This window comes from Artemia franciscana, chromosome 3 (genome assembly GCF_032884065.1).
Source record: "Artemia franciscana chromosome 3, ASM3288406v1, whole genome shotgun sequence".
Classification (NCBI taxonomy): Eukaryota; Metazoa; Arthropoda; class Branchiopoda; order Anostraca; family Artemiidae; genus Artemia; species Artemia franciscana.
The window spans coordinates 27952637-27978050 of NC_088865.1; the positions used below are offsets into that span (position 1 = coordinate 27952637).

A 25414-nucleotide genomic window follows, 5' to 3' on the forward strand; every position below is an offset into this window, starting at 1 on the left:
ATCGTCCTTTTCGGTTAACCGTCCAGGGCTAAGCGGAAAGCAGGTCGTCCGCGATTGGGATGGGAGGAAGTCGTAAAGAAAAAATAAATGGAAATGGGAACTTTCTTGGAGCATATAAAGAGGGAGGCTTTGGATGGAGGAGGCTTGTACGTAGCTGTATTAGCCTCAGGTGACTTAGTGCTGTGGTGAGTTGATAATAATAGTAGTAGTAGTAGTAGTAGTAGTAGTAGTAGTAGTAGTAGTAGTAGTAGTAGTAGTAGTGGTAGTACTAGTAGTGTAGTAGTAGTAGTACAGTTGCGTTGACCTTGTTCCCTCCGAGAGGTACTTTTTTGGATCTTTCAATTTTTCTGAGTGAAATTGTTGCATCAAAATATGGTGAAAAAGGTTAGAGTATGGGGATGGTTGTCTTCCAATTAATTCTCACGCTTCAAGGAAACGCTGAAATTTGAAATTTTCTTCCGGACAAGCCCCTTCTTGAGTTTGTATGACCACCCCCTTCTATACATCATTGAAGCTGTTCACTGACATTTCTGTTGTCGCTGAATTCAATATTGACCTTTTCATAGTGGAATTGGTAGCCCCTTTCTTATGAAATAGATCAAACTAGTCAAATATCTGATCCATTATTCCAGTCCCCTCCTTGCCCTCAATGAAGTTTCTGAGGTACTCTTCTGAGTCCCCTCATTTTTTTGGTTATGATCATTAAAAACTAGCTAAGAAATTTTGTGACAGATGGAAATTTGTTGATAACCTACCGGTCGTTATAACAGGCTGTAGGAATGTAATGAGTTACCCTGTGAACATCGTCAACGACATTGCACATGATGTTAAGTGGGACACCGTGTTAGAAACATCATTCACAAATCTAATGCGTCTATCTCCCTCCTTGAACTGATGAATCAAATTTGCGCCCCTTCTTCTTACGTTTAAAGATTTATGCCTCCATTGTATGGGCTCGTCTTGAATATGTTCGTCCAGTTTGGTACCCTGGCGTTTTCTGGGAGGAGTCAGATAAAATTGAATCAATATTTGAGCCATGCAAATAATTTTCAAAGAAAATAAAGTTATGTACTCCGTTTTTCTAAAAAAAGCTAAGTTCGAATGGCTTGAGTGCTGGAGTGTTACGTTGTTCCTTCATTTAAAAAAATGTAATACCCAACCCTCGCACGGAAAATACTTTCCCCCAGGCTCCGTACACCCTGGCTGTTTCTTAGCCCAAGGGCGGATCTAAAGAAAAATCTTGGGGGGGGGACTGGACCAAGGGGCGCCAATATGATTCCAGCATAATGATAGGGGGGTGTGTGTAGATAACACTTTCGTCAGTTCAGTTCGTTTGTGTGAATCTGGTTGGTGCTGATGTAAAATGACAAAAAACCTCTTTGAAAGCCAATAATATTTTCCTATTGCAGTAAAATGCGTGTTAACAACAGACGCGAGCAGATTATTTGATGAATAAATTACTATGGCTTCATTGAGACTTTCTGAATGAGTAGACCAGACTAATTTTATTTTTCTTTAGAGTTGGATAAAAAAAACAATTATTGGGAAAACCTCTAATTTCTAACTGTGGAAATACAACTGTTTTTACAAGAGGTAGAGAATTGCAAAACAGCCCCTTGATCCGCTACAAGATTCCAACATTTCCTATAAAGAGACTGAAAACCAACCGCACGCCTGGTTGCTGCGGAATATTTGAGCAGCACTTGAAATGTGGGGGTCCTGCCTTGTTGCTTTGGCAGCTAGAAAATGTTTTGAAGATGTTCCACGACAAGCAAGGGAATATTTGGTTTTTACTTGTGTCAAGGGCTCCTTTTTTCGAGTATTCTTTAATCGGAACCAGAACCAAAATAAGGAATGGGTCTTGTCCCCCACTGTCAAAGCTGATTTTTTTTTCAAAAAGGAAAGAATTTATATTATAATATTTATTATAAACCCTACCCATACTGTGGCAGGGTTTAATACCCAAATATATTTCAAGTTCCAAATTCCTTCAGAAACCATACAAGTATAATAATGATAGAGAAAAATATAATATATTAGTGTACATAGATATTTTATATTGAAATAATGCCATGTACGTTATCACAAAGTATTAATATTGTAATGTAAAATAGTTCCATTTTCTACTTGATATACCTTTCTCTACGTTTCTTACTTTTACCTTTCAATCAAGTCATAAATGATCAATTCTGAGCATTCCTCTCGTTAGAACCAGTTGGGTAATTTTTTCTTTATAAAATTTCCCGTTAAGCGTTGAAAAATGAGGAAAATATTCTCAAAAATACAACTAAGTAGAGATACAGCGTTTCCTTGTGATGATTTTGTTCACTTCAGAAATGGGTGGTCTTGGATGTTCTGGCTTATCCCAATTTAAGCCGTTTTGCCGAAACACGGTCAAAATGCTGTTTAAACACATGCTTTAATAATTTCTAACTTAACCCAGTAGCGTCCAGCGTTCCCATCTGGGAACACCTTACTTTAAATTTTTATGACTAACATGGTAGCAACTAGGGCAAATTTCAAGCGTCCCTTAAACTGTCATAAGTATCAGAGAAGTTCTCAAATTTTTTTCGGAGTTGAATTTGGTTTAGTTTGTTTCTCTGGATTTTTTGAAAAATGGAAAAAAGAAAGTTTTTGAAAGCTATCTGTTTTTAATGGAATACCACGGAAGGCAAGTGGTGAAACCTCTTGTTTTAGCGAATTGTCTTTCTATTGTCATCACTCTTCGAATCAATGAAACAAGTGTGCCAAAATATCTGCAGAAAGAAGGATGTAGTATCAGTTAACCAAAAGTGTTCCTAACCGGGAAATTTGGGCGTTTCACAGACCCAAAATTTTCCACATGCTTTGTAGCAGGCGATAACTTCTGTTTTGCAGATGGGTCCCAAGAAATGTGCTTCTATCAAAGAAACTGTAGCTATGGTAGACGAAATAATATACAACGAGACAGACATTGATACAGTCATTATCTATTTATCCCCCATAATTTAGGGGTAATAATAAACAAAAGTATGGGGGTAATTTCGGGGTAGTTAATGATGAAAGGGAGGGAGACAGGGGCAATAAAAAAAAATCAATAGTCTTCCAAGTTGTCTTGCAGGGACGATAGAGCTTGGGATACTTGATACTTGTGAATCAGCCAGCCTACTTTGATCTTATCAATCTGGGTAGTTTCTAACTTCCACATTATGTTCGGGTAACATATACGACATTCCACTAGGACTTCGTCCTAGGAAGACAGTATTCTACCCTGTATCTTACTACAGTCAGGCAGCTCAATAAGATAGGGCATGCGAATTAGCTCTCCCAAATCCCATACGGAAAACTCAAATTTCCAAAAAATTACCAAAAACCCCCTTTATAATGTGTCTCCCCTCCCGTGACCCATCCTTATCATACCCGTAACAATGACTCCCAGAAACCGTACCCTAATTGATGGGCTCTTCAGAAAGAGAATACAAAAATCTACCAAAAAAAGAGAAAAAGAACACACAATCTGAAGATGAAGATCTAGCAAGAAAGTTTGATAATATGATTAATTTTTCCTGAAAACGAGTTTTATCTTGTAATTTTATGACAAAATGATTTGTAAACTGATCATGCGAGCGTTTTCATGTCTCAGTCTCTAGCAGATCAAGAGCAAAATCTTGGGTAAGGGGGCCACTGGACCAAGGGCGGCAATGTGACTCGAGGTGGGCACCAAATTAAAAAGTGTATTTTAAAAAAGAAAAAAAAAACAGAATAAGGGTGCCAGAAATATCTTGGGGGAACGGTCACCCCCCGACCCATGGATCTGTTCCTGGCCTAAATTGCTTTTAACTCTTTCATTCGTATAATTTCAACCAAATTAGCTATATAGTTAAAATAAGTAGATAGACAGATTTATTACACGAAAACCCTATTGGGCCATTCGCTAATTAATTAGTCACAAAACTAAAATTAAGAATTTTTTTGAGTGGGGAGTGGACAGGGGCATTTAAAAAAAAATAAAATACTCCTTAACATAAATTAATGTTATAAGTTGTCTTGTCATATCCTCATCATTGAAGCCCAGACACCACACCCTAAATCGACAGGCCTACAAGAAAGAGAATAAAACAAATCTTCCAAAAAAAAGAAAAAAAGAAACCACATTCTGAAGATGAAGAACACACATCTAATTTCAACCGAATTAACTATATAGCTAATATATATATATATATATATATATATATATATATATATATATATATATATATATATATATATATATATATATATATATATATATATGTGTATATATGTATATATATATATATATATATATATATATATATATATATATATATATATATATATATATATATATATATGTGTATATATGTATATATATATATATATATATATATATATATATATATATATATATATATATATATATATATATATATATATATATATATATATATATATAGATTTATTCACACGAAAGCCCTATTGGGCCATTCGCTATTTACTTAGTCACAAAACTAAAATTAAGGGTTTTTTGAAGGTGGAGGGGGTTTATTATTAGTCAAAACTTACCTTTCGATTTCCGGGTATTTTCGGATATTATACCAAAATATCCGGAAATATCCTTCAATCCCCTTGCATTTTCAGCCATCAGTCTTCGTCGCTTATCCATTCCATGCTCATGTCCAGCTTTTTTATTTTTATCCATTTTGAACTTTTAGCTGCAATGCTACTTTTCAATATGTCATTGTGAATAGACAAATAGCTATAATTGTGTTACCACGTTTATGAAACGTGTTGAAAATATCCCTTTTATCTTCAACAGGTGTTTCCATTTTTGTGAAATAGGGGAAAGTTCCATGTTCGTAGAAAAATCTTTGCTGCAATCAAAGATTTTTATGCCAATTTTGCAGATATATACTGAACCGTCTGAAGATAAATAATTGTTGTTGATTTTAAGCTTCAACTTTGCTCTTTACATTCATTGGAAAGCTTTGCTTTTTGTTGTTAATTGGTAAATCACCTACGAATAATAGATCAAATTGACAAGTATACTTGAAAAAAGTAAAAAAAAAGAAAAAAGAACAAAATGCGAATGAGGGTGCCAGAAAACTCTTGGGGGCCTAAGGCCCCCTGGATCCACCCCTGTCTTAGCATGTACCTATCTTGTCCCCCATTTGCTGCTTCGTTTCAGTATACGAAAAAAAACTTTTGCCCCTTACATTACTGAAAAAAGTAATAAAACGTTTTACTTGTATAACTTCACTCGTTCTCCTCACTTCACTCGTTCTCCTCTTTTTTTTTATTACGTTTTCAATGACCTTTTCCTTTTTTTCTTTGCATTATTTAATTTTCTTTTCAACTTTTGACCGTTTTCTGTCTAGTTGATGCACCCTCTAGCCAGTTTCAAATGTATCGTCTTTCCTAAACTCCTAAACATAACTTGATGTTATTGTCCTGCTTTTTTTTTTTTTTGCTCCAAAATACGAATTCAGCCTTTCTGGGCTTGCGATAGTGATTTTCTGAAAATAATGTCTTATAAACCCGTCGCTCTTTACTAAGTTAACATCGGCTTTTGAACTTAAGGCAATGCAATCCGCAAGCAGACGTACACCTTAGATTCTTTGACGTAGGCTTAGATGCAATACGAATAGATTTCATAACCTTTTTTTCATGTATAAACATTCTGTATTTTAAAAATATGTAAGTTTTGCTAATTTCTATGCGATTCGTAAGTTTTCTATTTAAGAACAATAATGTTCAGTTAGCTTCCCAGTGTTTATACGATACTAAAAGCTGAGGAAATCAAATTAAATCTGAAAAATGTCTTTCTTGTTGAAGATGGTAGTGTGTTGTGTTTAATGATTTAGATTAATTAACTCTGTCTAAATTATGCATTGAAACTTGAGGCAAAATTTGAGTATTGCGTGTTTTGTCTTTGTCTTATGTTATATTATTCAGAGCTTAACTATTTTTCAGTTTTATTCGGATGTAAAAGACGGTTCTGAAATAAGGTAGTAATGTCAAAGCGTTTGATTGGGTATTGACTTTTTGCCTAAACGAGCCAATTTTCTTTAAATAAGGACCTAAAAACAATTCCCTAAAAGCGATGATGCTTGGATATAATATAGATTATTTGGCCCTTGTATATCAAATAAAGTTTTGGGAATATTTTGATAAAGTTCATACTAAAATTTGCTATACTGCATTTTTTCATGTTCTAATTCGTATGGGAAGGACGCAATCCGAAAAATTCATTTTTTTTTTTAACTAGATTTCTTGCTCGATGATATCATGATCAAAATCAACAATTGATCTTTCTTGCCAAATTTACTTGTTCTTCGCCCTAAGAGGCTAATTGATTTTACAACTGAACAACTCCAATGTCAAAAACGTTCCCTAAAGGATGCCTCCTAGCCACCCTTTTTGTGACAAGAAGCAGTAAAAATAATTTTTGTTATTATTTTTAGTACATATCCTTGTCGAAGCGGTATCTTCCAGAATTATACAATTTTCTGCTTGGAGTTATTGTTCTAGCCGAACCAAAGAAGCTCACTGAAATTCGACAAATTCCACATCCATTTCGAAGCTATGGACCTGACGCCAGTCTATTGGTAATCAATGAAAATTGTTCCTTATTGTAAGTTTTTCTTTTTTATGGGCCTACATCAGTAGCCTATTTGTGTACTGTAATGGTTTGCGTGTAACTGAACGCCCGTTTAACTCAACCCTTTAATTAGTTCAACTCAACTGTTTTCACTCAACCCTCGTTCAATCTAAGTCGTATTTAACGCAAACCTCGCTGAATTCAACTACAGTTTAACTGAACGCCTATTTAACCAAGTCCTATCCTAACCTTTTTACGGGGATGAATTGAATTGGGGTTGGCTGGGTGTTGAGCTGCATGGGGATTGATTTAAGTTTGGATTTAATTGTACGGGTGTTGAGTTGAATAAGGGTTGAATTAAATGGGGGTTGAGTTACATGGAAACCATATTGTAATAAATTGTGGTAGGTTTATGGGAGAAGTTCCTTTCAGTCTATGGACAGAAAGGGGTAAGCTTGACATATATTGCAATGCGATTGTTTTTTTTTCTATATTCATCCAATTCAATAGAATGATAGTTCTACTTAAAAAATTGAAATGTTTTTATTGAAAGTTGCAAGTGACAACAGAACTGAGCCTCAAAAGGCAGGCTGAGGAAGTTTGAAAATTTCAGGATCTAAAGATAATAATATTAGCTATCAAATCACCAAACTGAACTAAATTTTTAAGCATTCGACACTTTCCTGATGTTCCTCTTAGTCTACGGGTAGAAGGTTCTGCTGGTTACCAGAAAACCTGTGTGTTGAACTTCCATGGCTGGTGAAGAAAAGGTTATTGCTGTTATTTGTGACAGAATAACAAAGCAAATCCAAGTTGTTGACCATTCTGAGCATGGATCTGTCCTTGGTAATGAAAATGTATGGAGTAAAAACTCTAAAACGACATAACATGAACGACATAACAAAAACTCTAAAACATGTAAAACAGTAAAAACTCTAAAACGACATTAATACTTAAAACGAACAGAAATTACTTTGTATGTGAAAGGGGCTACTCCCTCATCAACGCCTCGCTCTTTCCGCTAAAGTAGGACTCTTTCTCTCAACTCTACTTTTTAAAACAGTAAAACAATTTAGCGTAAAGAGCGGGGCGTTGATGAGGGAGCGGCCCCTTCCATATACGAAGTAGTTTCTGTTCGTTTTAAGTTTTAATGTCGCTCCTTACTTTCAGTTAAAAAAGCTTGTCAGTTGAAATTTTTTTTATTAAAAAAATTTTAATAACTAAAAATTTAATTTCTGAACGTTTTTGAATTAATGCATGTTTTGATATTGGCTCTCCGCAGATGAATAATTAAAACGAAATTTGCATATTCATTTTTTGGCTAAATGCCTTTCTTATACTTTTGATCGAATAATATTAAGAAAATAAGGTGCGGGGGAGGAGGCCTAGTAGCCCTCAAATTTTTGGTTACTTAAATAGGCAACTAGAATTTTTAATTTTTTACGTATGTTTTTATTAGTAAAAGATATACGTTACTTACAAATTAGCTTACGTAACGAACTTCTGTATTCGCATGTTTTTATTACATATATGAGGGGGTTCACCTCCTCGTCAGTACCTCGCTCTTTAAATCTAAAGCTTAAATTTTGTCGCAATTCCTTCAGAATGACCCCTGAATCACAAAGGCTGTAGAATAAATAGTTGAAATTACTAAAAATACTTTAGCGCAAAGAGCGAGGTATTAGGAGGAGGTGAACCCCTCATATGCTTAATAATTTCTTTTCGTTTTAAGTTTTAATCCTGCTCCTTACTTTCAGTTGAAAGAACTTTTTCATATTAATTTTTTCATTGTTTTTTTTTTAAATAATGCTAGAAAATCCTGCGCTCTGTTCATGGAAATTTTTCCCCCCATGACTAATTCCTCCATGGAAAGTTCCCCTAACATATCCCCCTCTTCTCAACCCCTCCTCCAAACCAATAAAATCCCCTAAAAACGTCTGTGCACTTCCCAATAACCATTATTATACGTAAGCACTGGTCAAAGTCTGTAACTTGTGGCCCCTCCTACGGGGACTGTGGGGGAGTAAGATGTCCCCAAAGACATAGTTATGAGGTTTTCGACTATGCTGAATAAAATAGCTATCTCAGAATTTTGATCCGGTAACTTTTGGAAAATAATTCGGGTGGAAGGGGGCCTAGATGCCCTCCAATTTTTTTGGTCACTTAAAAAAGGCACTAGAACTTTTCATTGCCGAATGAGCCCTGTTGCAACATTCTGGGACCACTGGTTCGATACAATCACCACTGAAAAAAAAAAACAAAACACAAACAAACAAATAAACACGCATCCGTGATCTGCCTTCTGGCGAAAAATACAAAAAACTTGATGAAACTTTTTAAAATAAGTATTAAAATGCGATTCTTTTGATGTAGCTATTGGTATCAAATTCCATTTTTTAGAGTTTTGGTTACTATTGAGGCGGGTCGCTCCTTACTATTACTGTTTGAAAAGGGCTCAGTTTACATTGCCTTTTTTGTTTGGATTCTTGCTAAACTTAAAAAACATTTTATATTGACATCCTGAGTACTTTCGTAACCTACAGGTTTTAGGTTAATACAAGCACTGAAAACGGATCACAAAGTTTGGACTCATTAATGGCTTGGTTTGACTTGGTAAGGTAACGTTATGAAAATTGTAACTTTATTCACTTGGTAACAATGGTTGGCATTAGCAATGATCTTTGCACTAAATTTCTAGTTAAAAAAGAAGTTTTTATTCATTAGTATTGGTTTCACCCGCACGTATATCCATCGATCGTTCATTAACGTCATTAGCGTTATTTAACGCCAGTTAGTCTGAATTGGGGTAAAATTATAAATATATTTAACTGTAAAGCAAAATATTTGCAAATAGAATTTTAAATGAAAGTTGTTACAGTAGCCTCGCTAATTTTATTTCTATTAGTCATAGGAGTTTCAAACAGTTCGTGGTAACGAACTGTAGTAAGGAGCGACCCGGCTCAATAGTAACCAAAACTCTAAAAAATGGACTACATCAAAAGAATCGCATTTTAATGCTGATTTTAAATATATAAGTTTCATCAAGTTTAATCTTACCCATCAAAAGTTACGAGCCTGATAAAATTTGCCTTATTTTAGAAAATAGGGGAAACTACCCCTAAAAGTCCTAGAATCTTAACGAAAATCACACCATGAGATTCAGCATATCAGAGAAGCCTAATGTAGAAATTTCAAGCTCCTATCTCCAAAAATGTGGAATTTTGTATTTTTTGCCAGAAGGCAGATCACGGATGCGTGTTTATTTGTTTGTTTGTTTGTTTTTTCCCCAGGGGTGATCGTATTGACCCAGTGGTCCTAGAATCTTACGAAATGGCTCATTCTAACGGAAATGAAAGGTTCTAGTGCCCTTTTTAAGTGACCAAAAAATTGGAGGGCACCTAGGCCCCCTCCCACGCTAATTATTTTCCCAAAGTCACCGGATCAAAATTCTGAGACAGCCAATTTATTCAGCGTAGTCAAAAAACCTTATAACTATGTCTTTGGTGACGTCTTACTCCCCCACAGTCCCCGTGGGAGGGGCCACAAGTTACAAACTTTGACCAGTGCTTACATATAGTAATGGTTATTTGGAAGTGTACAGACGTTTTCCTGGGGGATTTTTAAGTTGAGGGGGGGGGGTTGAGAAGAGGGGGATATGTTGGGGGGAAATTTCCTTGGAGGAATTTGTCATGGGGGAAGAAAAGTTTCATGAAGGGAGCGTAGGAAACTACCCCCTAAAAGTCCTAGAATCTTAACGAAAATCACACCATGAGATTCAGCATATCAGAGAAGCCTAACGTAGAAATTTCAAGCTCCTATCTCCAAAAATGTGGAATTTTGTATTTTTTGCCAGAAGGCAGATCACGGATGCGTGTTTATTTGTTTGTTTGTTTGTTTTTTTCCCAGGGGTGATCGTATTGACCCAGTGGTCCTAGAATCTTACGAAATGGCTCATTCTAACGGAAATGAAAGGTTCTAGTGCCCTTTTTAAGTGACCAAAAAATTGGAGGGCACCTAGGCCCCCTCCCACGCTAATTATTTTCCCAAAGTCACCGGATCAAAATTCTGAGACAGCCAATTTATTCAGCGTAGTCAAAAAACCTTATAACTATGTCTTTGGTGACGTCTTACTCCCCACAGTCCCCGTGGGAGGGGCCACAAGTTACAAACTTTGACCAGTGCTTACATATAGTAATGGTTATTTGGAAGTGTACAGACGTTTCCTGGGGGATTTTTAAGTTGAGGGGGGGGGGGGGGGTTGAGAAGAGGGGGATATGTTGGGGGGAAATTTCCTTGGAGGAATTTGTCATGGGGGAAGAAAAGTTTCATGAAGGGAGCGTAGGATTTTTAAGCATTATTTAAAAAAAAAAACAATGAAAAAATAAATATAAAAAAAGTTTTTTCAACTGAAAGTAAGGAGAAGCATTAAAACTTAAAAAGAACAGAAATTATTACGCATATGATGCGCTCACCTCCTCCTAATACCTCGCTCTTTACGCTAAAGTATTTTTTAGTTATTTCAACTATTTATTTATTCTACGGCTTTTGTGATTCAGGGGCCATTCTTAAGAAATTGGGACAAAATCTAAGCTTTAGTGTAAAGAACGAGGTACTGACGAGGGGGTGAACCCCTTCATATACGTAATAAAAACATGAGAATACAGAAGTTCGTTACGTAAGCTAATTTGTAAGTTAGGTATATCTTTTACTAATAAAAATATTCGTAAAAAATTGGAAGTTCTAGTTGCCTTTTTAAGTAACCAAAAATCTGAGGGCAACTAGGCCTCCTCCCCCGCTCCTTTTTTTCTCAAAATCATTCGATCAAAACTACGAAAAAGCCAATTAGCCAAAAAAATAAATATGCGAATTTCGTTTTAATTATTCATCTGCGGAGAGCCAAAATCAAACCATGCATTGATTCAAGAACGTTCAGAAATTAAATAAAAAAAACAAGTTTTTTTAACTGGAAGTAAGGAGCGACATCAAAACTTAAAACGAACAGAAATTACTTCGTATATGAAACGCTCTTTACGCTAAAGTTTTTTTTTACTGTTTTAAAAAGTAGAGTTAAGAGAAAGAGTCAAACTTTAGCGTAAAGAGTGGGGCGTTGATGAGGAAGCAGCCCCTTTCATATACGAAGTAATTTCTGTTCGTTTTAAGTTTTAATGTCGCTCCTTACTTCCCGTTAAAAAAACTTGTTTTTCTTATTGAATAAACTAAAAGGCTGAGGTAGAAAATTAGTTTTTTTTCCGACTAGTTAATATTTATTTCCATTTTCGAATAAAAACAAGTAGGGCGAACAGAGGAACAAGGTCTTTCATCAATTTATCTGCTATTGATAATTCTTTGGTTTCACGTCAACTAATGATCATTAATTTAGGTCAGAGGCGGTGCTTCGTGACGTGTTCAAAATTAATTGTCTCTTATTCAGGTTTAGAGTTGGGTAAAGAAACTATAGGTAAATCGACTACCAGAAACATTGATAGATCATTATTTCTTTTCTTGGCCACTCGAAATGAATTTTGTAAAGTTAAGATTATAAATGTTAATAGATATCGTAAAGGGGAATACATCTAAATTTTTTCCATGCTTTCTTAGTACTTTAAAATAGCTAAAAAAAAGTGGGAAAACTGTTTTTTGGGCTTTACCGACTAAAAGTTATCTCAGCCCTAGAAGACACTAGGTCCCATATTTTTTCTTATTTTAATTTTGGTTTTTCATTGTTGTTTACGTTATGTTTTCTTTTTTCTAAGCTTGATATCTTTAGTTGTATAGAAAACGTTTAGAAACTAAAAATTCTTGCAATTTATACCTATCAGTTCAATATGATTCAGCGTGAAATTTCTGTTTTTATGTACTTGAACGTTATTAATGATATTTTTGTCTGCATGTGCTGCTATCCAGAATGTCTTGTTTTGTATATGTGATCCTTATCTATTCTTGTAACTTTTTTTTTCGTATTTTTTGCACCTCTCTTCCTTCTCCATACAAATCTTGTGTTATTAAGAAAATTTCTTAATCGCTTAAGAAACTATCGTCTGAAAAAGCAGAAATTGCTTCTTGAAGGTGTATTTGTTTTTGGTACAAACTAAAATATTGGCGTAGATGCCTGTGTGCTTGGGAGGATTTACCGGATGTTATAATCAATAAGTTGTTTAATAATTAATAAAGAAAAGTGGACATTGATGAAAATCCTAATAATGAGAAATATCCCAATCCGATGACTCCCCCCTGGCTATGCCGCTGTATTGAAGCAAATGTTGGACGAGCTGTTCAAAAGGCGAATTGATTGTGTTTTTATATTTTTTATATTGTGTTTTAGAACATACAATTGATATTGTTTTTACATTGAGGATTTGGGGTCAGAGTGCTGGATGTTTTATTTACTTCATTAAAAAATTCAATGAAAGAATTAACATTACCTTAAAATGAAAGTAAACGGTATCTTTCTCTGGAAAATGTTCTTTTTGGAATATTCGTTCTGCATTATCAAGAATAAGTAAGAGTAAAGAATAAGTATGTGTCGAATTTAGCTTTGCAGAAAAGTGTTTTTAATAATGCAGAAAAAAGAGAAGGAAAAACGTAAAAATGTATTGACGTGACTAGGTGAATGATCATTAAAAATGTCGTTTTTCAAAATAAGATATAATATCTTCTCCCTCTCCCCAAGTGAAACAGTCTTTTTAGCTCCTATCGTATAGACTGTATAAATTGTTTGCCAGTGAATTAGTTTTGGAAGTCTTTAGATATCATCTAAAACATCTCATGTCAATCAGAGCTCATTGATTAAAAAGAAAACAACATTTTGTTCCAAGCGTAGAATTCAGCTTGTACTTTTATTGCTCTTCCTAGTGATTTAAAATTTTATTTCATTTTTTTTTGTTAATTATTTTGGCTACAATCTCGACCATATTACTTCCCGAATTGTTGCCTCCTTTAATTTAGACCTTATATAATGGAATGATAGACACTGAGAATGCAGTCTTTTCAGTAAATGTCTGAGAACGGTTAGGCTACTAGTAAATTGAAGTTGGACTCAAATTTCTTTCTCAACAGGGAACTCGAAGCTTTAGCTTAAATGTATTTGTAGAAATGGGGATGTGTAGCTGCTAAATTAATCGTGAAAAAGATTCTTTCCCAGCTTTGTTAGTATTAAATAAAAAAAGCAAGTTTTTTTTTTTACTGAAAGTAAGGAGTGACATTAAGACTTAAAACGAACAGAAATTAATCTGTATATGAAAGGGGATGTTCCCTCCTCAACGTCCCGCTCTTTACGCTAAAGTTTGACTCTTTCTCTCAACCCTACTTTTAACAGAAAGAAATAACTTTGGCGTAAAGAGCGGGGCGTTGAGGAGGAAACATCCCCTTTCATATAAGGATTAATTTCTGTTCGTTTTAAGTCTTAATGTTGCTCCTTACTTTCAGTCAAAAATTTTTTTTTTATTTAAATTGAATTAATCTGTTTAATCTTTTTGTTAATAAAAAAATATATATAACTTACGAATTAACTTACATAACGAACTTCTATATTCGTATGTTTTTATTACGTATATGAGGGGGTTTGCCACCTCGTCAACACCTCGCTCTTTACACTAAAGGTTAAATTTTGTCCCAATTCCTTAAGAATGACCCCTGAATCATAAAGGCAGTAGAATAAATAGTTGAAATTACTAAAAATATTTTAGTGTAAATGGCGAGATATTAGGAGGAGGTGAAAAAACTTTTTCATATTTATTTTTTCATTTTTTTTTCAATAATCCTAGAAAATCCTGTACTTCCTTCATGGAAGTTCTCTTCTTCCATGACAAATTCCTCCATGAAAAGATATCCCCACATAACCCCCTACCGTCAACCCGTCCTCCCCTCAACCCCTCCTCCTCCAACCAAAAATATCCCCCTGAAAACGTTTGTACGCTTCCCAATAACCATTACTATGTGTAAACACTGGTCAAAGTATGTAACTTTCAGCCCCTCCCACGGGACTGTGGGGGACTAAGTCGTCCCCAAAGACATAGTTATTAGGTTTTTCGACTATGATGAATAAAATAAATGTGTCAGAATTTTGATCCGGTGAATTTGGGAAAAAATGAGCCTGGGAGCGGGCCTAGGTGCCCTCCAATTTTTTGGTCACTTAAAAAGGGCACAAGAACTTTTAATTTCCGTTAGAATAAGCCGTCTCACGACATTCTAGGACCACTGGTTCGATGCGATCACCCCTGGGAAAAAAACAAACAAACAAGAGCTAAGAGCTCATATGGCACTTGTGACGAGGCAAGAAGAGCTAAGAGCCAAGAGATCATATGGTATGAGCTCTAAGAAAATTTTATGAATCAATAGATTGATTTAAAAGGAAAATAAGAGGCTTAATGCCGGTCAGGATTTAAAATAAGAGCTCTGAGTCACTATTTCCTTCTAAATATCAAATTTCATTAAGATCCAATCACCCACTCGTAAGTTATAAATACCTAATTTTTTCAAATTTTTCCTCTCCCTTTAGCCCCCCAGATGGTCGAATCTGGGAAAACGACTTTATCAAGTCAATTTGTGCAGCTCCCTGACACGCCTACCAATTTTCATCGTCCTAGTACGTCCAGAAGCACCAAACTCGCCAAATCACTGAACCCCTCCCCCCAACTCCCCCAAAGAAAGCGAATCCAGTACGGTTCCTTCAATCATGTATCAAGGACATTTACTTATTCTGTCCACCAAGCTTCATCCCGATTCCTCCACTCCAAGTGTTTTCCAAGATTTCCCCCTCCAACTCCCCTCAATGTCAAAAGATCTGGTCGGGATTTGAAATAAGAGCTCTGAGACATGAATTCCTTCTAAATATCAAATTTCATTAAGATCCGATCACCTATTCGTGAGATAAAAATACCCCAATTTTCACGTTTTCCAAGAATTCCGGTTTCCCCCTCCAACTCCCCCCCCCCGATGTCACAGGATCTGGTCAGAATTTACAATTAGAGCTTTAAAGCACAAGATCCGTCTAAATATCAAATTTCATTAAGATCTGGTCACCCTTTCGTAAGTCACAAATACCTCAATTTTCAAAATTACCACCCCCCCCCCCAACTCCACCAAAGAGAGCAGATCCGGTCCGGTTATGTCAGTCAAGTATCTTAGACAGGTCTTTATTCTTCCCATCCAGTTTCATCCGGATATTTAAGTATTCTTAAAAAATACTTTAGATCTTAAGTATCTGAATACTTTAAGTATTTTCTAAGATTTCCGGTCCCCCCAACTGCTACCCCCCAATTACGCTGGATCCGGTGGAGATTTAAAATAAGAGATCTGAGTTACGAGGTCCTTCTGAATATGAAGTTTCAAGAAGATCCGATCACTCTTTCGTAAGTTAAAAATACGTCATTTTTTCTAATTTTTCAAAATTAACCCCCCCTCAATGGAGCGGATCCGTTCCAATTATGTAAATCATGTATCTAAGACTTCTTCTTATTTTCCCCACCAAGTTTCATCCCGATCCCTCCAATCTAAGCGCTTTCTACGATTTTAGGTTCCCCACCCCAAACTCCCCCCAATGTCGCCAGATCCGGCCGGATTTAAAATAAGAGCTTTGAGACACGATATCGTTCTAAATATCAAATTTCATTGAGATCCGATCACCCGTTCGTAAGTTAAAAATACCTCATTTTTTCTAATTTTTCAGAATTATCGTTTTTCTCCAACTACCCCAAAGAGAGTGGATCCGTTCCGGTTATGTCAATTATGTATCTAGGACTTGTGCTTATTTTTTTCACCAAGTTTCATCCTGATCCCTCCACTCTAAGTGTTTTCTAAGATTTTAGGTTCCCCCTCCCACCCCCCCCCCAGTGTCACCAGATCCGGTCGGGATTTAAAATAACAGCTCTGAGACACGATATCCTTCCAAACATTAAATTTCATTAAGATCTGATCAACCGTTCGTAAGTTAAAAATACTTCAATTTCCCTATTTTTTCCGAATTAACGGCCCCCCCCACTCCCCCCAGATGGTCAAATCGGGAAAACTTGACTTGACTTACTTGACTTAATGCTCCTGCCAAAATGCTCCCGGCGTCGAGAGTGATGCTACATGGTGCCTCCATTTTGACGGTCTCTTGCAAGGATGTGGACATCCTCCTGAATATTTGCCATGACTAAGAAGCCACCTGTCGTGTTCTTCCATCTGGTTGGGGGACGACCTCTTGGGTGTTTCCCGCCATTCAGCATGGGATCAAAGTCAAAAATCGTTCGTATGGGAGTGTCGGGGGGGCATGCGAAGGAGATGTCCGTACCAGCGTAGTGTTCGTTGGGCGAGTTGGACTGAGAAGGGCGTTTGTGCAGTTAACGCCAGGAGGTTCTCGTTGCTAACAAAATCGTGCCAGCGTAGTCCTTCAATGTGGCGAAGATGTCTTGTTTTGGCTAGATTTACGGTGCTAAGCACAGACTGAGTGGCTGGCGAAGTTTCGGCTCCGTTAAGAAGCACGGATCCCACCGAAGCATTGTATATGCGCATGTTGGTTCTACGGCTGATAAAAGGTTTCCTCCAAAGGGCACTTAGTCTTACCACTACTGCTGAGGCTTTGGCAATTCGGTGCATTAGATCTTTAAGGATTGACCCGTGATTTGAGAGGATAGAGCCAAGTTATGTAAATTCCTCAACAGTCTCAGCTGGTTGGTCACCGACCATTAGGACTGGCGGGGGACGCGGCGAGTTACGGGGTTCAACAAACATCACTTTTGTCTTCTGCCAATTAATCGACAGCCCTATCTTTAAGGCTTGATCAGCAAGGATTTGTAGGGCTTCTGTGAGCTTCGACGGTGAATCGGAGACAAGAGCAAGGTCATCGGCATGGTCAGCGTCTGAAAGTACTCTCTCAATGTAATGCAACCCAAACTGGAGGCGGTTTATGGTCTGATCGGAAAAACGACTATTTCGAATTTAATCTGGTCCGGTCCCTGATACGCCTGCCAAATATCATCGTCCTAGCTTACCTGGAAGTGCCTAAAGTAGAAAACCAGGACCGACAGACAGACAGATAGACCGACAGACCGACAGAATTTGCGATTGCTATATGTCACTTGGTTAATATCAAGTGCCATAAAAAACAAATAAACACGCATCCGTGACGTGTCTTCTGGCAAAAAAAATTCCGAATTTTTGTAGATAGGAGCTTGAAACTTCTACAGTGGGGTTCTCTAATACGCTGAATCTGATGGTGTGGTTTTCGTTAAAATGTGGTTTCGTTAGATGGTGTGGCTCGTAACTTTTGATGGGTAAGACTAAACTTGATGAAACTTATATATTTATAAAATCAGCTTGAAAATTCGATTCTTTTGATATAGCTCTCCATTTTTTGTTGTTTCGGTTACTATTGAGCCGGGACGCTCCTTACTACAGTTCGTTACCACGAAGTGTTTGAAAATGTGTTTGCAAATACTGTTATTTGAATTTTTTTTTTGAAGGCCTCTTCATTCATTGTTGATAGTGGGTGATTTTTTTGGAAGGAACATGTTATTTATTCCAGTTTACCCTGCCTTTTATGCCAGTGTTTTGTGAATTGTTGTCGCGTCAGTGACCGATCAGTAGTATATGCAGAGTAGCAAAAGCAACAATGCCTATTTGACTCGAATCCTCCGAAGTTGCAACAAAATTCGTAGCTACTAATCCCTACCAAATTTTATTTACATCAAGCAGGTCATTTTGATGCCTGCAAATGACGATAATGCAGTTCTTCCCTGACAAGTCAGGTCGATTTCGGACACTCGGTACCGTAACAGCTAACGCTGGCCAGTTTTTGTTGAATGAGTTTTGACTCTCATATTAGTAATTAGACATATGGAAAGTTATTTTACCTTAAATTACCTTAAATTGCAATTTGGAGTAATTGAAGGATTTTCCATCCTGTAGCATTGCTCAGCATTTCTTCAAAAATTGCCTTGTGGATCGTTTCGGAATTGTTCTGAATATTAAGTTGGTTTTATTGACTAGGGTTTGTGCTCTGGTCTGGGACTCCAAGGTGTCCCATTCCAGCCTCCATTCCTTATTGCTCCACTCCTTGTCAAGTGATACTATGAATTTTTTGACGGTCTTACTGGATAAAGTATGATCGCTTAGGGAGTTCCACAGGTCTACAACCCGGTTGGTTAGGAAATGATAGCGTTCCCTCCTCCGAGCTTTGAACTTTATGAGCTTCTTAGAATGACTCCTTGTCTGCTGTGATGAATCGATTAAGAATAGACCATGAATTGAATTGTTGTGAATCAATGTGTAAGTGTTAATCATGTCACCCCTTTTTCTTCGGTAAGTCATGCTGCATAAGTTCAGAGTTTGCAGTCTCATTGGGTAAGGAAGATGTTGCACCCGTCTACTATCTTTGTTGCCCTCCTCTTAACTTTCTCTATCATGTCCTTGTCCACTTTGAAGAAGGGAGATGCAATTGACATGCCAGTTTCTAGGCTTGGTCTGACAAGACTCTTGTATAGCTTGGTGACTGTTCATGGAGACTTAGTGGTGATTGTTCGTTTAATTGTCCCTAAAGCGCGGTTCGTGCTAGCTACAATCTTTTCAGTATGACTTCGGAACTTTAACTAGCAGTCAACTATGACACCCAAGTCTCTTTCCTCTGTAACTGTAACTAGGGATTCTCTTTGACCAGTTATTTGGTTTTGCATGGTGTAAATATGTTTTTGATTTTTATTGCCAAAATGTAAAACTTTATATTTGCTTGAATTAAATTCAAGTAGCCATTGTCTAGCCCATTCATCCAGCTTGTCGAGATCGGGTTGGATTGAGGCAGCCTCCGCTCAAGATGATGCTGCCCCGATGAGCTTAGAATCATCTGCATAGAGTGTGAGAAGGGTTCGGAGTATTTCAGGAGCATCATTGATATATATGTTGAAAAGTGATGGCCTAACCACGGTTCCTTGGGGAACTCCGCTAAGAACTGGTATAGGTGATGATAGCACACGTATTCCTATATCATTAATAAAAGCAACTCTTTGGGTTCGTTCTCCCAGGAAGTCTACAAATCCATTAAATGATGTCCGAGTGGATGCGACAAGCTTGAAGCTTTCTTTTCAGCCTTAGGTGTGCGACTTTGTCGAATGCTTTTGCTTGATCCGACAAAATCATGTCCACGGGTGTCCATTTTCCCAGTAGTTTGGTGACTTCATCGTATAACTGCATTAGGTTTGTTTCCGTGGAATGACCTTTTCGGAAACCATACTGATTTGGAAACACGATGTTGTTGTATGTCAAGTGCTTAGTGACAGCATCATTTATGATTCCCTCGAGAATCTTTGAAGTTGCTGATGTTAGACTTATTGGCCTATAATTTTCAGCTTTGTCTTTGGAGTCTTTCTTGTGTAATGGTATAACAGTAGCTATTTTCCAGTCAGAGGGGACAGCTTTTTCCTTTAGTGATTTCTTGAAGATTTTTGCTAAAGGTGAGGACATTAGTTCAGCAGTCTCTTTGAGTAGTCTCGGGTGTATACCGTCTGGTCCTTTCGACTTCGATGCGTCAGGCTTTTTCAGTCGTTTTTGGACATCTGACTCAAAAATTTTGATCTGAACCCCCACCCAATCCCAGAATTTGCATCAGGTTCGGACTATAAAAAGACACAACTACTAGACTAGCTTGAAATTCCTTTCTTACAAAATTCTGCTCTACAAAACTGCAGTTGGGATCCAAACCCCCTGATCAGTAGAAACACTTATGGCAACAATTTAGGGACCATCTTGTCTCTTTCCCCACAAGGGTTGAATCGATTCTGGACTCAGAAAATGCATAAATAGAACATTAATAATTACTTCTGAATATGTATGGTCGAGAAGCAACAAACTTCTTTTTTTTAGATTCAGAATTTTGTAGAAAACTACAATTCAGATACCTTTTAAACACCCTTCCCGTGGAGGTCTTAGGAGGGTTGCAGCCCCTCCCCTTAAAAGTTAACCTGGAACATTAGTTATCTTTTAGCCAAAGTAATTTGGGGATTACTTCCCTTATTGAGGTCATTCCATTTTTGGACCCTGAAAAGGCACGACATGTGAATTTTTTTTAACTCTTCGCTGAATCGTGTTGAAACTCGACGATTCGCACAGGTATACGTTAATTGTAAGAATTTACCCCTCTCACCCCTCTTCCTGTTTCCCAGAGGGTTAGGATTAAAACTAAACTCATGAACTGTACAAGTGCCCCACCAGCCTAAACTTTCTGCCAAGTTTTATTTATATCTGGCTTCCCGTTTTGATGGATATTACAATGAAGGGAGTGAAGATCTACTCCCCATAAAAACGTCAAATCAGATACGGACACATAAACGGTAATTATCGGACAATAATCTACTCTTTGTTTCCACCCCATTTAGTTAAACGACAGCTCATTCGGGTAGATACCATGCTAATAAGAACTGAAGAATCTCTTTGCCTCTGTTGATGTTGAGTTGTGTCCACAGTCCAAAAAGCATATTTACGACTATGAGTTTTACTTTCTACCAAGTTTGGGCAAGAAACTAGGGTTGTCCCTCCTCTTCTCTCATGAATATAGAATCGGTCCAAGACTTCAAAATGGCGTAAATAAAATATCAGATGTTAATTCTAGCCGAGTTTAGTTGAGATGTGACATTTTTTCTAATTATTGTTTGGATGCCACGAATTTAACAACTCCTATTGAACTCCCCCAGAGTTTGGATCAGGCCTAGACCCCCCCCCCCAAAAAAAAAGTGGAAAATGAGTAAGAAGCGGGCATAAATGGGAAATACTCTCTTATTTTCCACCAAGTTTGTCTAGATCATACAATCTTTTCCGGCGAATGTCTCAATAGCAAGAGTAAATGGAGTCCCAGCCCTCACTTAGGTTGTATCGGGTGTGAACTCCCGAATAGAAGATAGAAGAACTGGAACATTTCCTATGTAGCCTTGTACAGCTCTGACACCCAGACCTAGTAGATATCATGACGACAATAATATAAGGGTCTAATCCTGCCGTAGAGGTCAAATTGGATACAGAACCCAACAAGCATAAATAGAACAGTGCAAGACTTCTGGGCAAGTTTAGTGGAAATTTAAAAATTTATTCATCCAGATTTCCTGTGTAACTAATTTAGGGGCTTCTCCTTTTTAGTCCCTGACAATGGTCAGATCGCAAAAAATATATGGCTCTAAAATTGGTTCTAACTTCCCGCCAGGTTTCATTAAGATCCAACAACTCGTTCAGTTACATATCGGAATGTCAATAGTTTACTCCTTGAGTTTTTTAGAACCTTTTAAAGGTTTGCCCTACGCCATCATTCAAATACATGTTTGGTGTGGCGATTTGGTGTGTTAAAGGGAGCCATCCGTTAAAGTCCGTTACCATCCGTTAAAGGGAGCATTTCTACCAGTTTTGGGTTTTTATGGCACTTGGTATTAACCAAGTGACATATAGCAGTCGCCAATTCTGTCGGTCTGTCGGTCCCGGTTTTGCTACTTTAGGCACTTCCAGGTAAGCTAGGACGACGAAATTTGGCAAGCGTATCAGGGACCGGACCAGATTAAATTAGAAATAGTCGTTTTCCCGATTTGACCATCTGGGGGGGGGGGCGGTTAATTCGCAAAAGATAGAAAAAATGAAATATTTTCAACTTATCAGCGGGTGATTGGATCTTAATGAAATTTGATGTTTGGAATGATATTGTGTCTCAGAGCTCTTATTTTAAATCCCGACCGGATCTGATGACATTGGAGGGAGTTGGAGGGGGAAAACCTAAAGTCCCGGTTTTGCTACTTTAGGCACTTCCAGGTAAGCTAGGACGATGAAATTTGGCAAGCGTATCGGGAACCGGACCAGATTAAATTAGAAATAGTCGTTTTCCCGATTTGACCATCTGGGGGGGGGAGTAGGGGCCGGTTAATTCGGAAAAAATAGAAAAAATGAAGTATTTTTAACTTATGAGCGGGTGATTGGATCTTAATGAAATTTGATGTTTGGAATGATATTGTGTCTCAGAGCTCTTATTTTAAATCCCGACTGGGTCTGATGACATTGGGGGGAGTTGGAGGGGGGAAACCTAAAATCTTGGAAAACACTTAGAGTAGAGGGATCGGGATGAAACTTGATGGGAAATATAAGCGCAAGTCCCAGATACATGATTGACATAATCGGAACTGATTTGCTCTCTTTGGGGTAGTTGGGGGGGGGGAGTAATTCTTAAAAATTAGAAAAATGAGGTATTTTCAACTTACGAACGGGTGATCGGATCTCAATGAAATTTGATGTTTAGAAGGATATCGTGTCTTAGAGCTCTTATTTTAAATCCCGACCGGATCTGGTGATGGGGGCGGGGAGTTGGGAGGGGAAACCTAAAACTTGGAAAACACTTAGAGTGGAGGGATCGGGATGAAACATGGTGGGAAAAATAAACACAAGTCCTAGATAGATGATTGACATAAACGGAACGGATCCGCTCTCTTTTGGGTAGTTGGGGGGGGGGGGGTATTTCTGAAAAAATAAAAAATGAGGTATTTTTAACTTACGAACGGGTGATCGGATCTCAATGAAATTTGAAATTTAGAAGGATATCGTGGCTCAGAGCTCTTATTTTAAACCCGACCTGATTTGGTGACATTGGGGGGGGGGGAGTTTGGAGGGAGAAACCTAAAAATTGGAAAACACTTAGAGTGGAGGGATCGGGATGAAACTTGATGGAAAAAAAACACGAGTCCAAGATACATGATTGACATGACCAGAACGGATCCGCTCTCTTTGGGGTAGTTGGGGGGGGGGGGGGGGTTAATTCTGAAAAATTAGAAAAAATGAGGTATTTTTAACTTAAGAACGGGTGATTGGATCTCCATGAAATTTGATTTTTAGAAGGATATCGTGTCTCAAAGCTTTTATTTTAAATCCTGACCGGATCTGGTGACATTGGGGGAAGTTTGGGATGGGGAGACCTAAAATGATGGGAAACGCTTATATTGGAGGGATTGGGATGAAACTTGGTTGGAAAAATAAGCAGAAGTCTTGCATACGTGATTTACATAATTGGAATGGATCCGCTCAATTGCGGGGGGGGGGGTAATTCTGAAAAATAAGAAAAATGACGTATTTTTAACTTACGAAGGAGTGATCGGATCTTCATGAAACTTCATATTTAGAAGGACCTCGTAACTCCGATATCTTAATTTAAATCTCAACCGGATCAAGCGTAATTGGGGGGGGACCGGAAATCTTAGAAAATTCTTAAAGCGGTGAGATCAGGATGAAACTGGATGGGAAGAATAGAAACCTGTCTAAGATACGTGACTGACATAACTGGACCGGATCTGCTCTCTTTGGTGGAATTAGGGGGGGGGGTAATTTTGAAAATTGAGGTATTTGTAACTTACGAAAAGGTGACCAGATCTTAATGAAATTTGATATTTAGAAGGATCTTGTGCTTTAAACTCCTAATTTCAAATTCCGACCAGATCCTGTGACATTCGGGGGAGTTGGAGGGGGGAACCGGAATTCTTGGAAAACATGAAAATTGGAGTATTTATATCTTACGAATAGATGATCGGATCGTAATGAAATTTGATTTTTAGAAGGAATTCATGTCTCAGAGCTCTTATTTCAAATCCCGACGAGATCTTTTGACATTGTGGGGATTTGGAGGGGGAAATCTTGGAAAAACACTTGGGGTGTAGGAATCGGGATGAAGCTTGGTTGATAGAATAAACAAATGTCCTTGATACGTGATTGACAGAATCGTACTGGATTCGCTCTCTTTGGGGGAGTTGGGGGGAGGGGTTCAGTGATTTGGCGAGTTCGGTGCTTCTGGACGTGCTAGGGCGATGAAAATTGGTAGGCGTGTCAGGGAGCTGCACAATTTGACTTGATAAAGTCGTTTTCCCAGATTCGACCATCTGGGGGGCAAAAGGGAGAGGAAAAATTAGAAAAAATTAGGTATTTATAACTTACGAGTGGGTGATCGGATCTTAATGAATTTTGATATTTAGAAGGACTTTGTGACTCAGAGCTCTTATTTTAAATCTTGACCGGCATTAAGCCTCTTATTTTCCTTTTTAAATCAATCTATTGATTCATAGAATTTTGTTAGAGCTCATACCATATGATCTCTTGGCTCTTAGCTCTTCTCGCCTCGTCACAAGTGCCATATGAGCTCTTAGCTCTTGTTCTTTCACCATTAAATTGTTTAAATGTTTTTCTGTGTCTCCTATTTTCAATTTTCTACCACATCATTTTCTTTGTCGGATTTTGACAATCCCCATCTAATAAGAAGTGCTTAACTAGTATTTTCAAACTGTTTTCATGGTAAATGCAAACTTTTTTACTTGAAAGAGGTGAATTTATTGGATATAAACTCTGAAAGGTATTTGGAAGACGCTTTCAAACGACCTGAAGAAGACTTCCACAGTATAAAGTTTGATAAATCAAAAGAAATTTATTTATTCATGTTACTTTAAAAAAATCCTATCCAAGAAAGGGATTTTCAAATGAAAATTAGAGAGCCATGTTAAAACCTAAGACAAGCAGAAATACAGTTATATAACAATCCAAACTTAAAAGGACATAAAATACTGTTAATGAATAAATGAACAGCCAGAGTAGTGCTACTGCCCCCTAAATTTTCTAATTGCCAAAGCATAATGCGTTGCTGAAAGTGGTTTATATCTGAAGCAGTATGTTTTTAATTCAGTAATATCATAAACAATATAACAGAAAAAAAATATATCAGGCTGTTAAAAAGAAGAGGCTCCCCTCTTCCTCTCTGAAAAATTATCTAAACGGCTTGATTTTTTCTCATTGAAACATCGAGAAGAAAAAAAAGATATAATTCTAAAAGAGAAACGTTAA

At 37.3% G+C, this 25414-nt stretch overlaps 1 protein-coding gene across 1 annotated transcript in view; it reads left to right on the forward strand.

The window, feature by feature from the left end:
* The window catches only part of LOC136025110 (nucleolar protein 14-like), a 147476-nt gene that overhangs the window by 68481 nt on the left and 53581 nt on the right, over window positions 1-25414 (forward strand). Inside the window, exon 11 of the mRNA XM_065700843.1 lies at window positions 6462-6631. Within this exon, the coding sequence (XP_065556915.1) occupies window positions 6462-6631 (170 nt within the window). The remainder of the gene's footprint in view (window positions 1-6461; window positions 6632-25414) is intronic.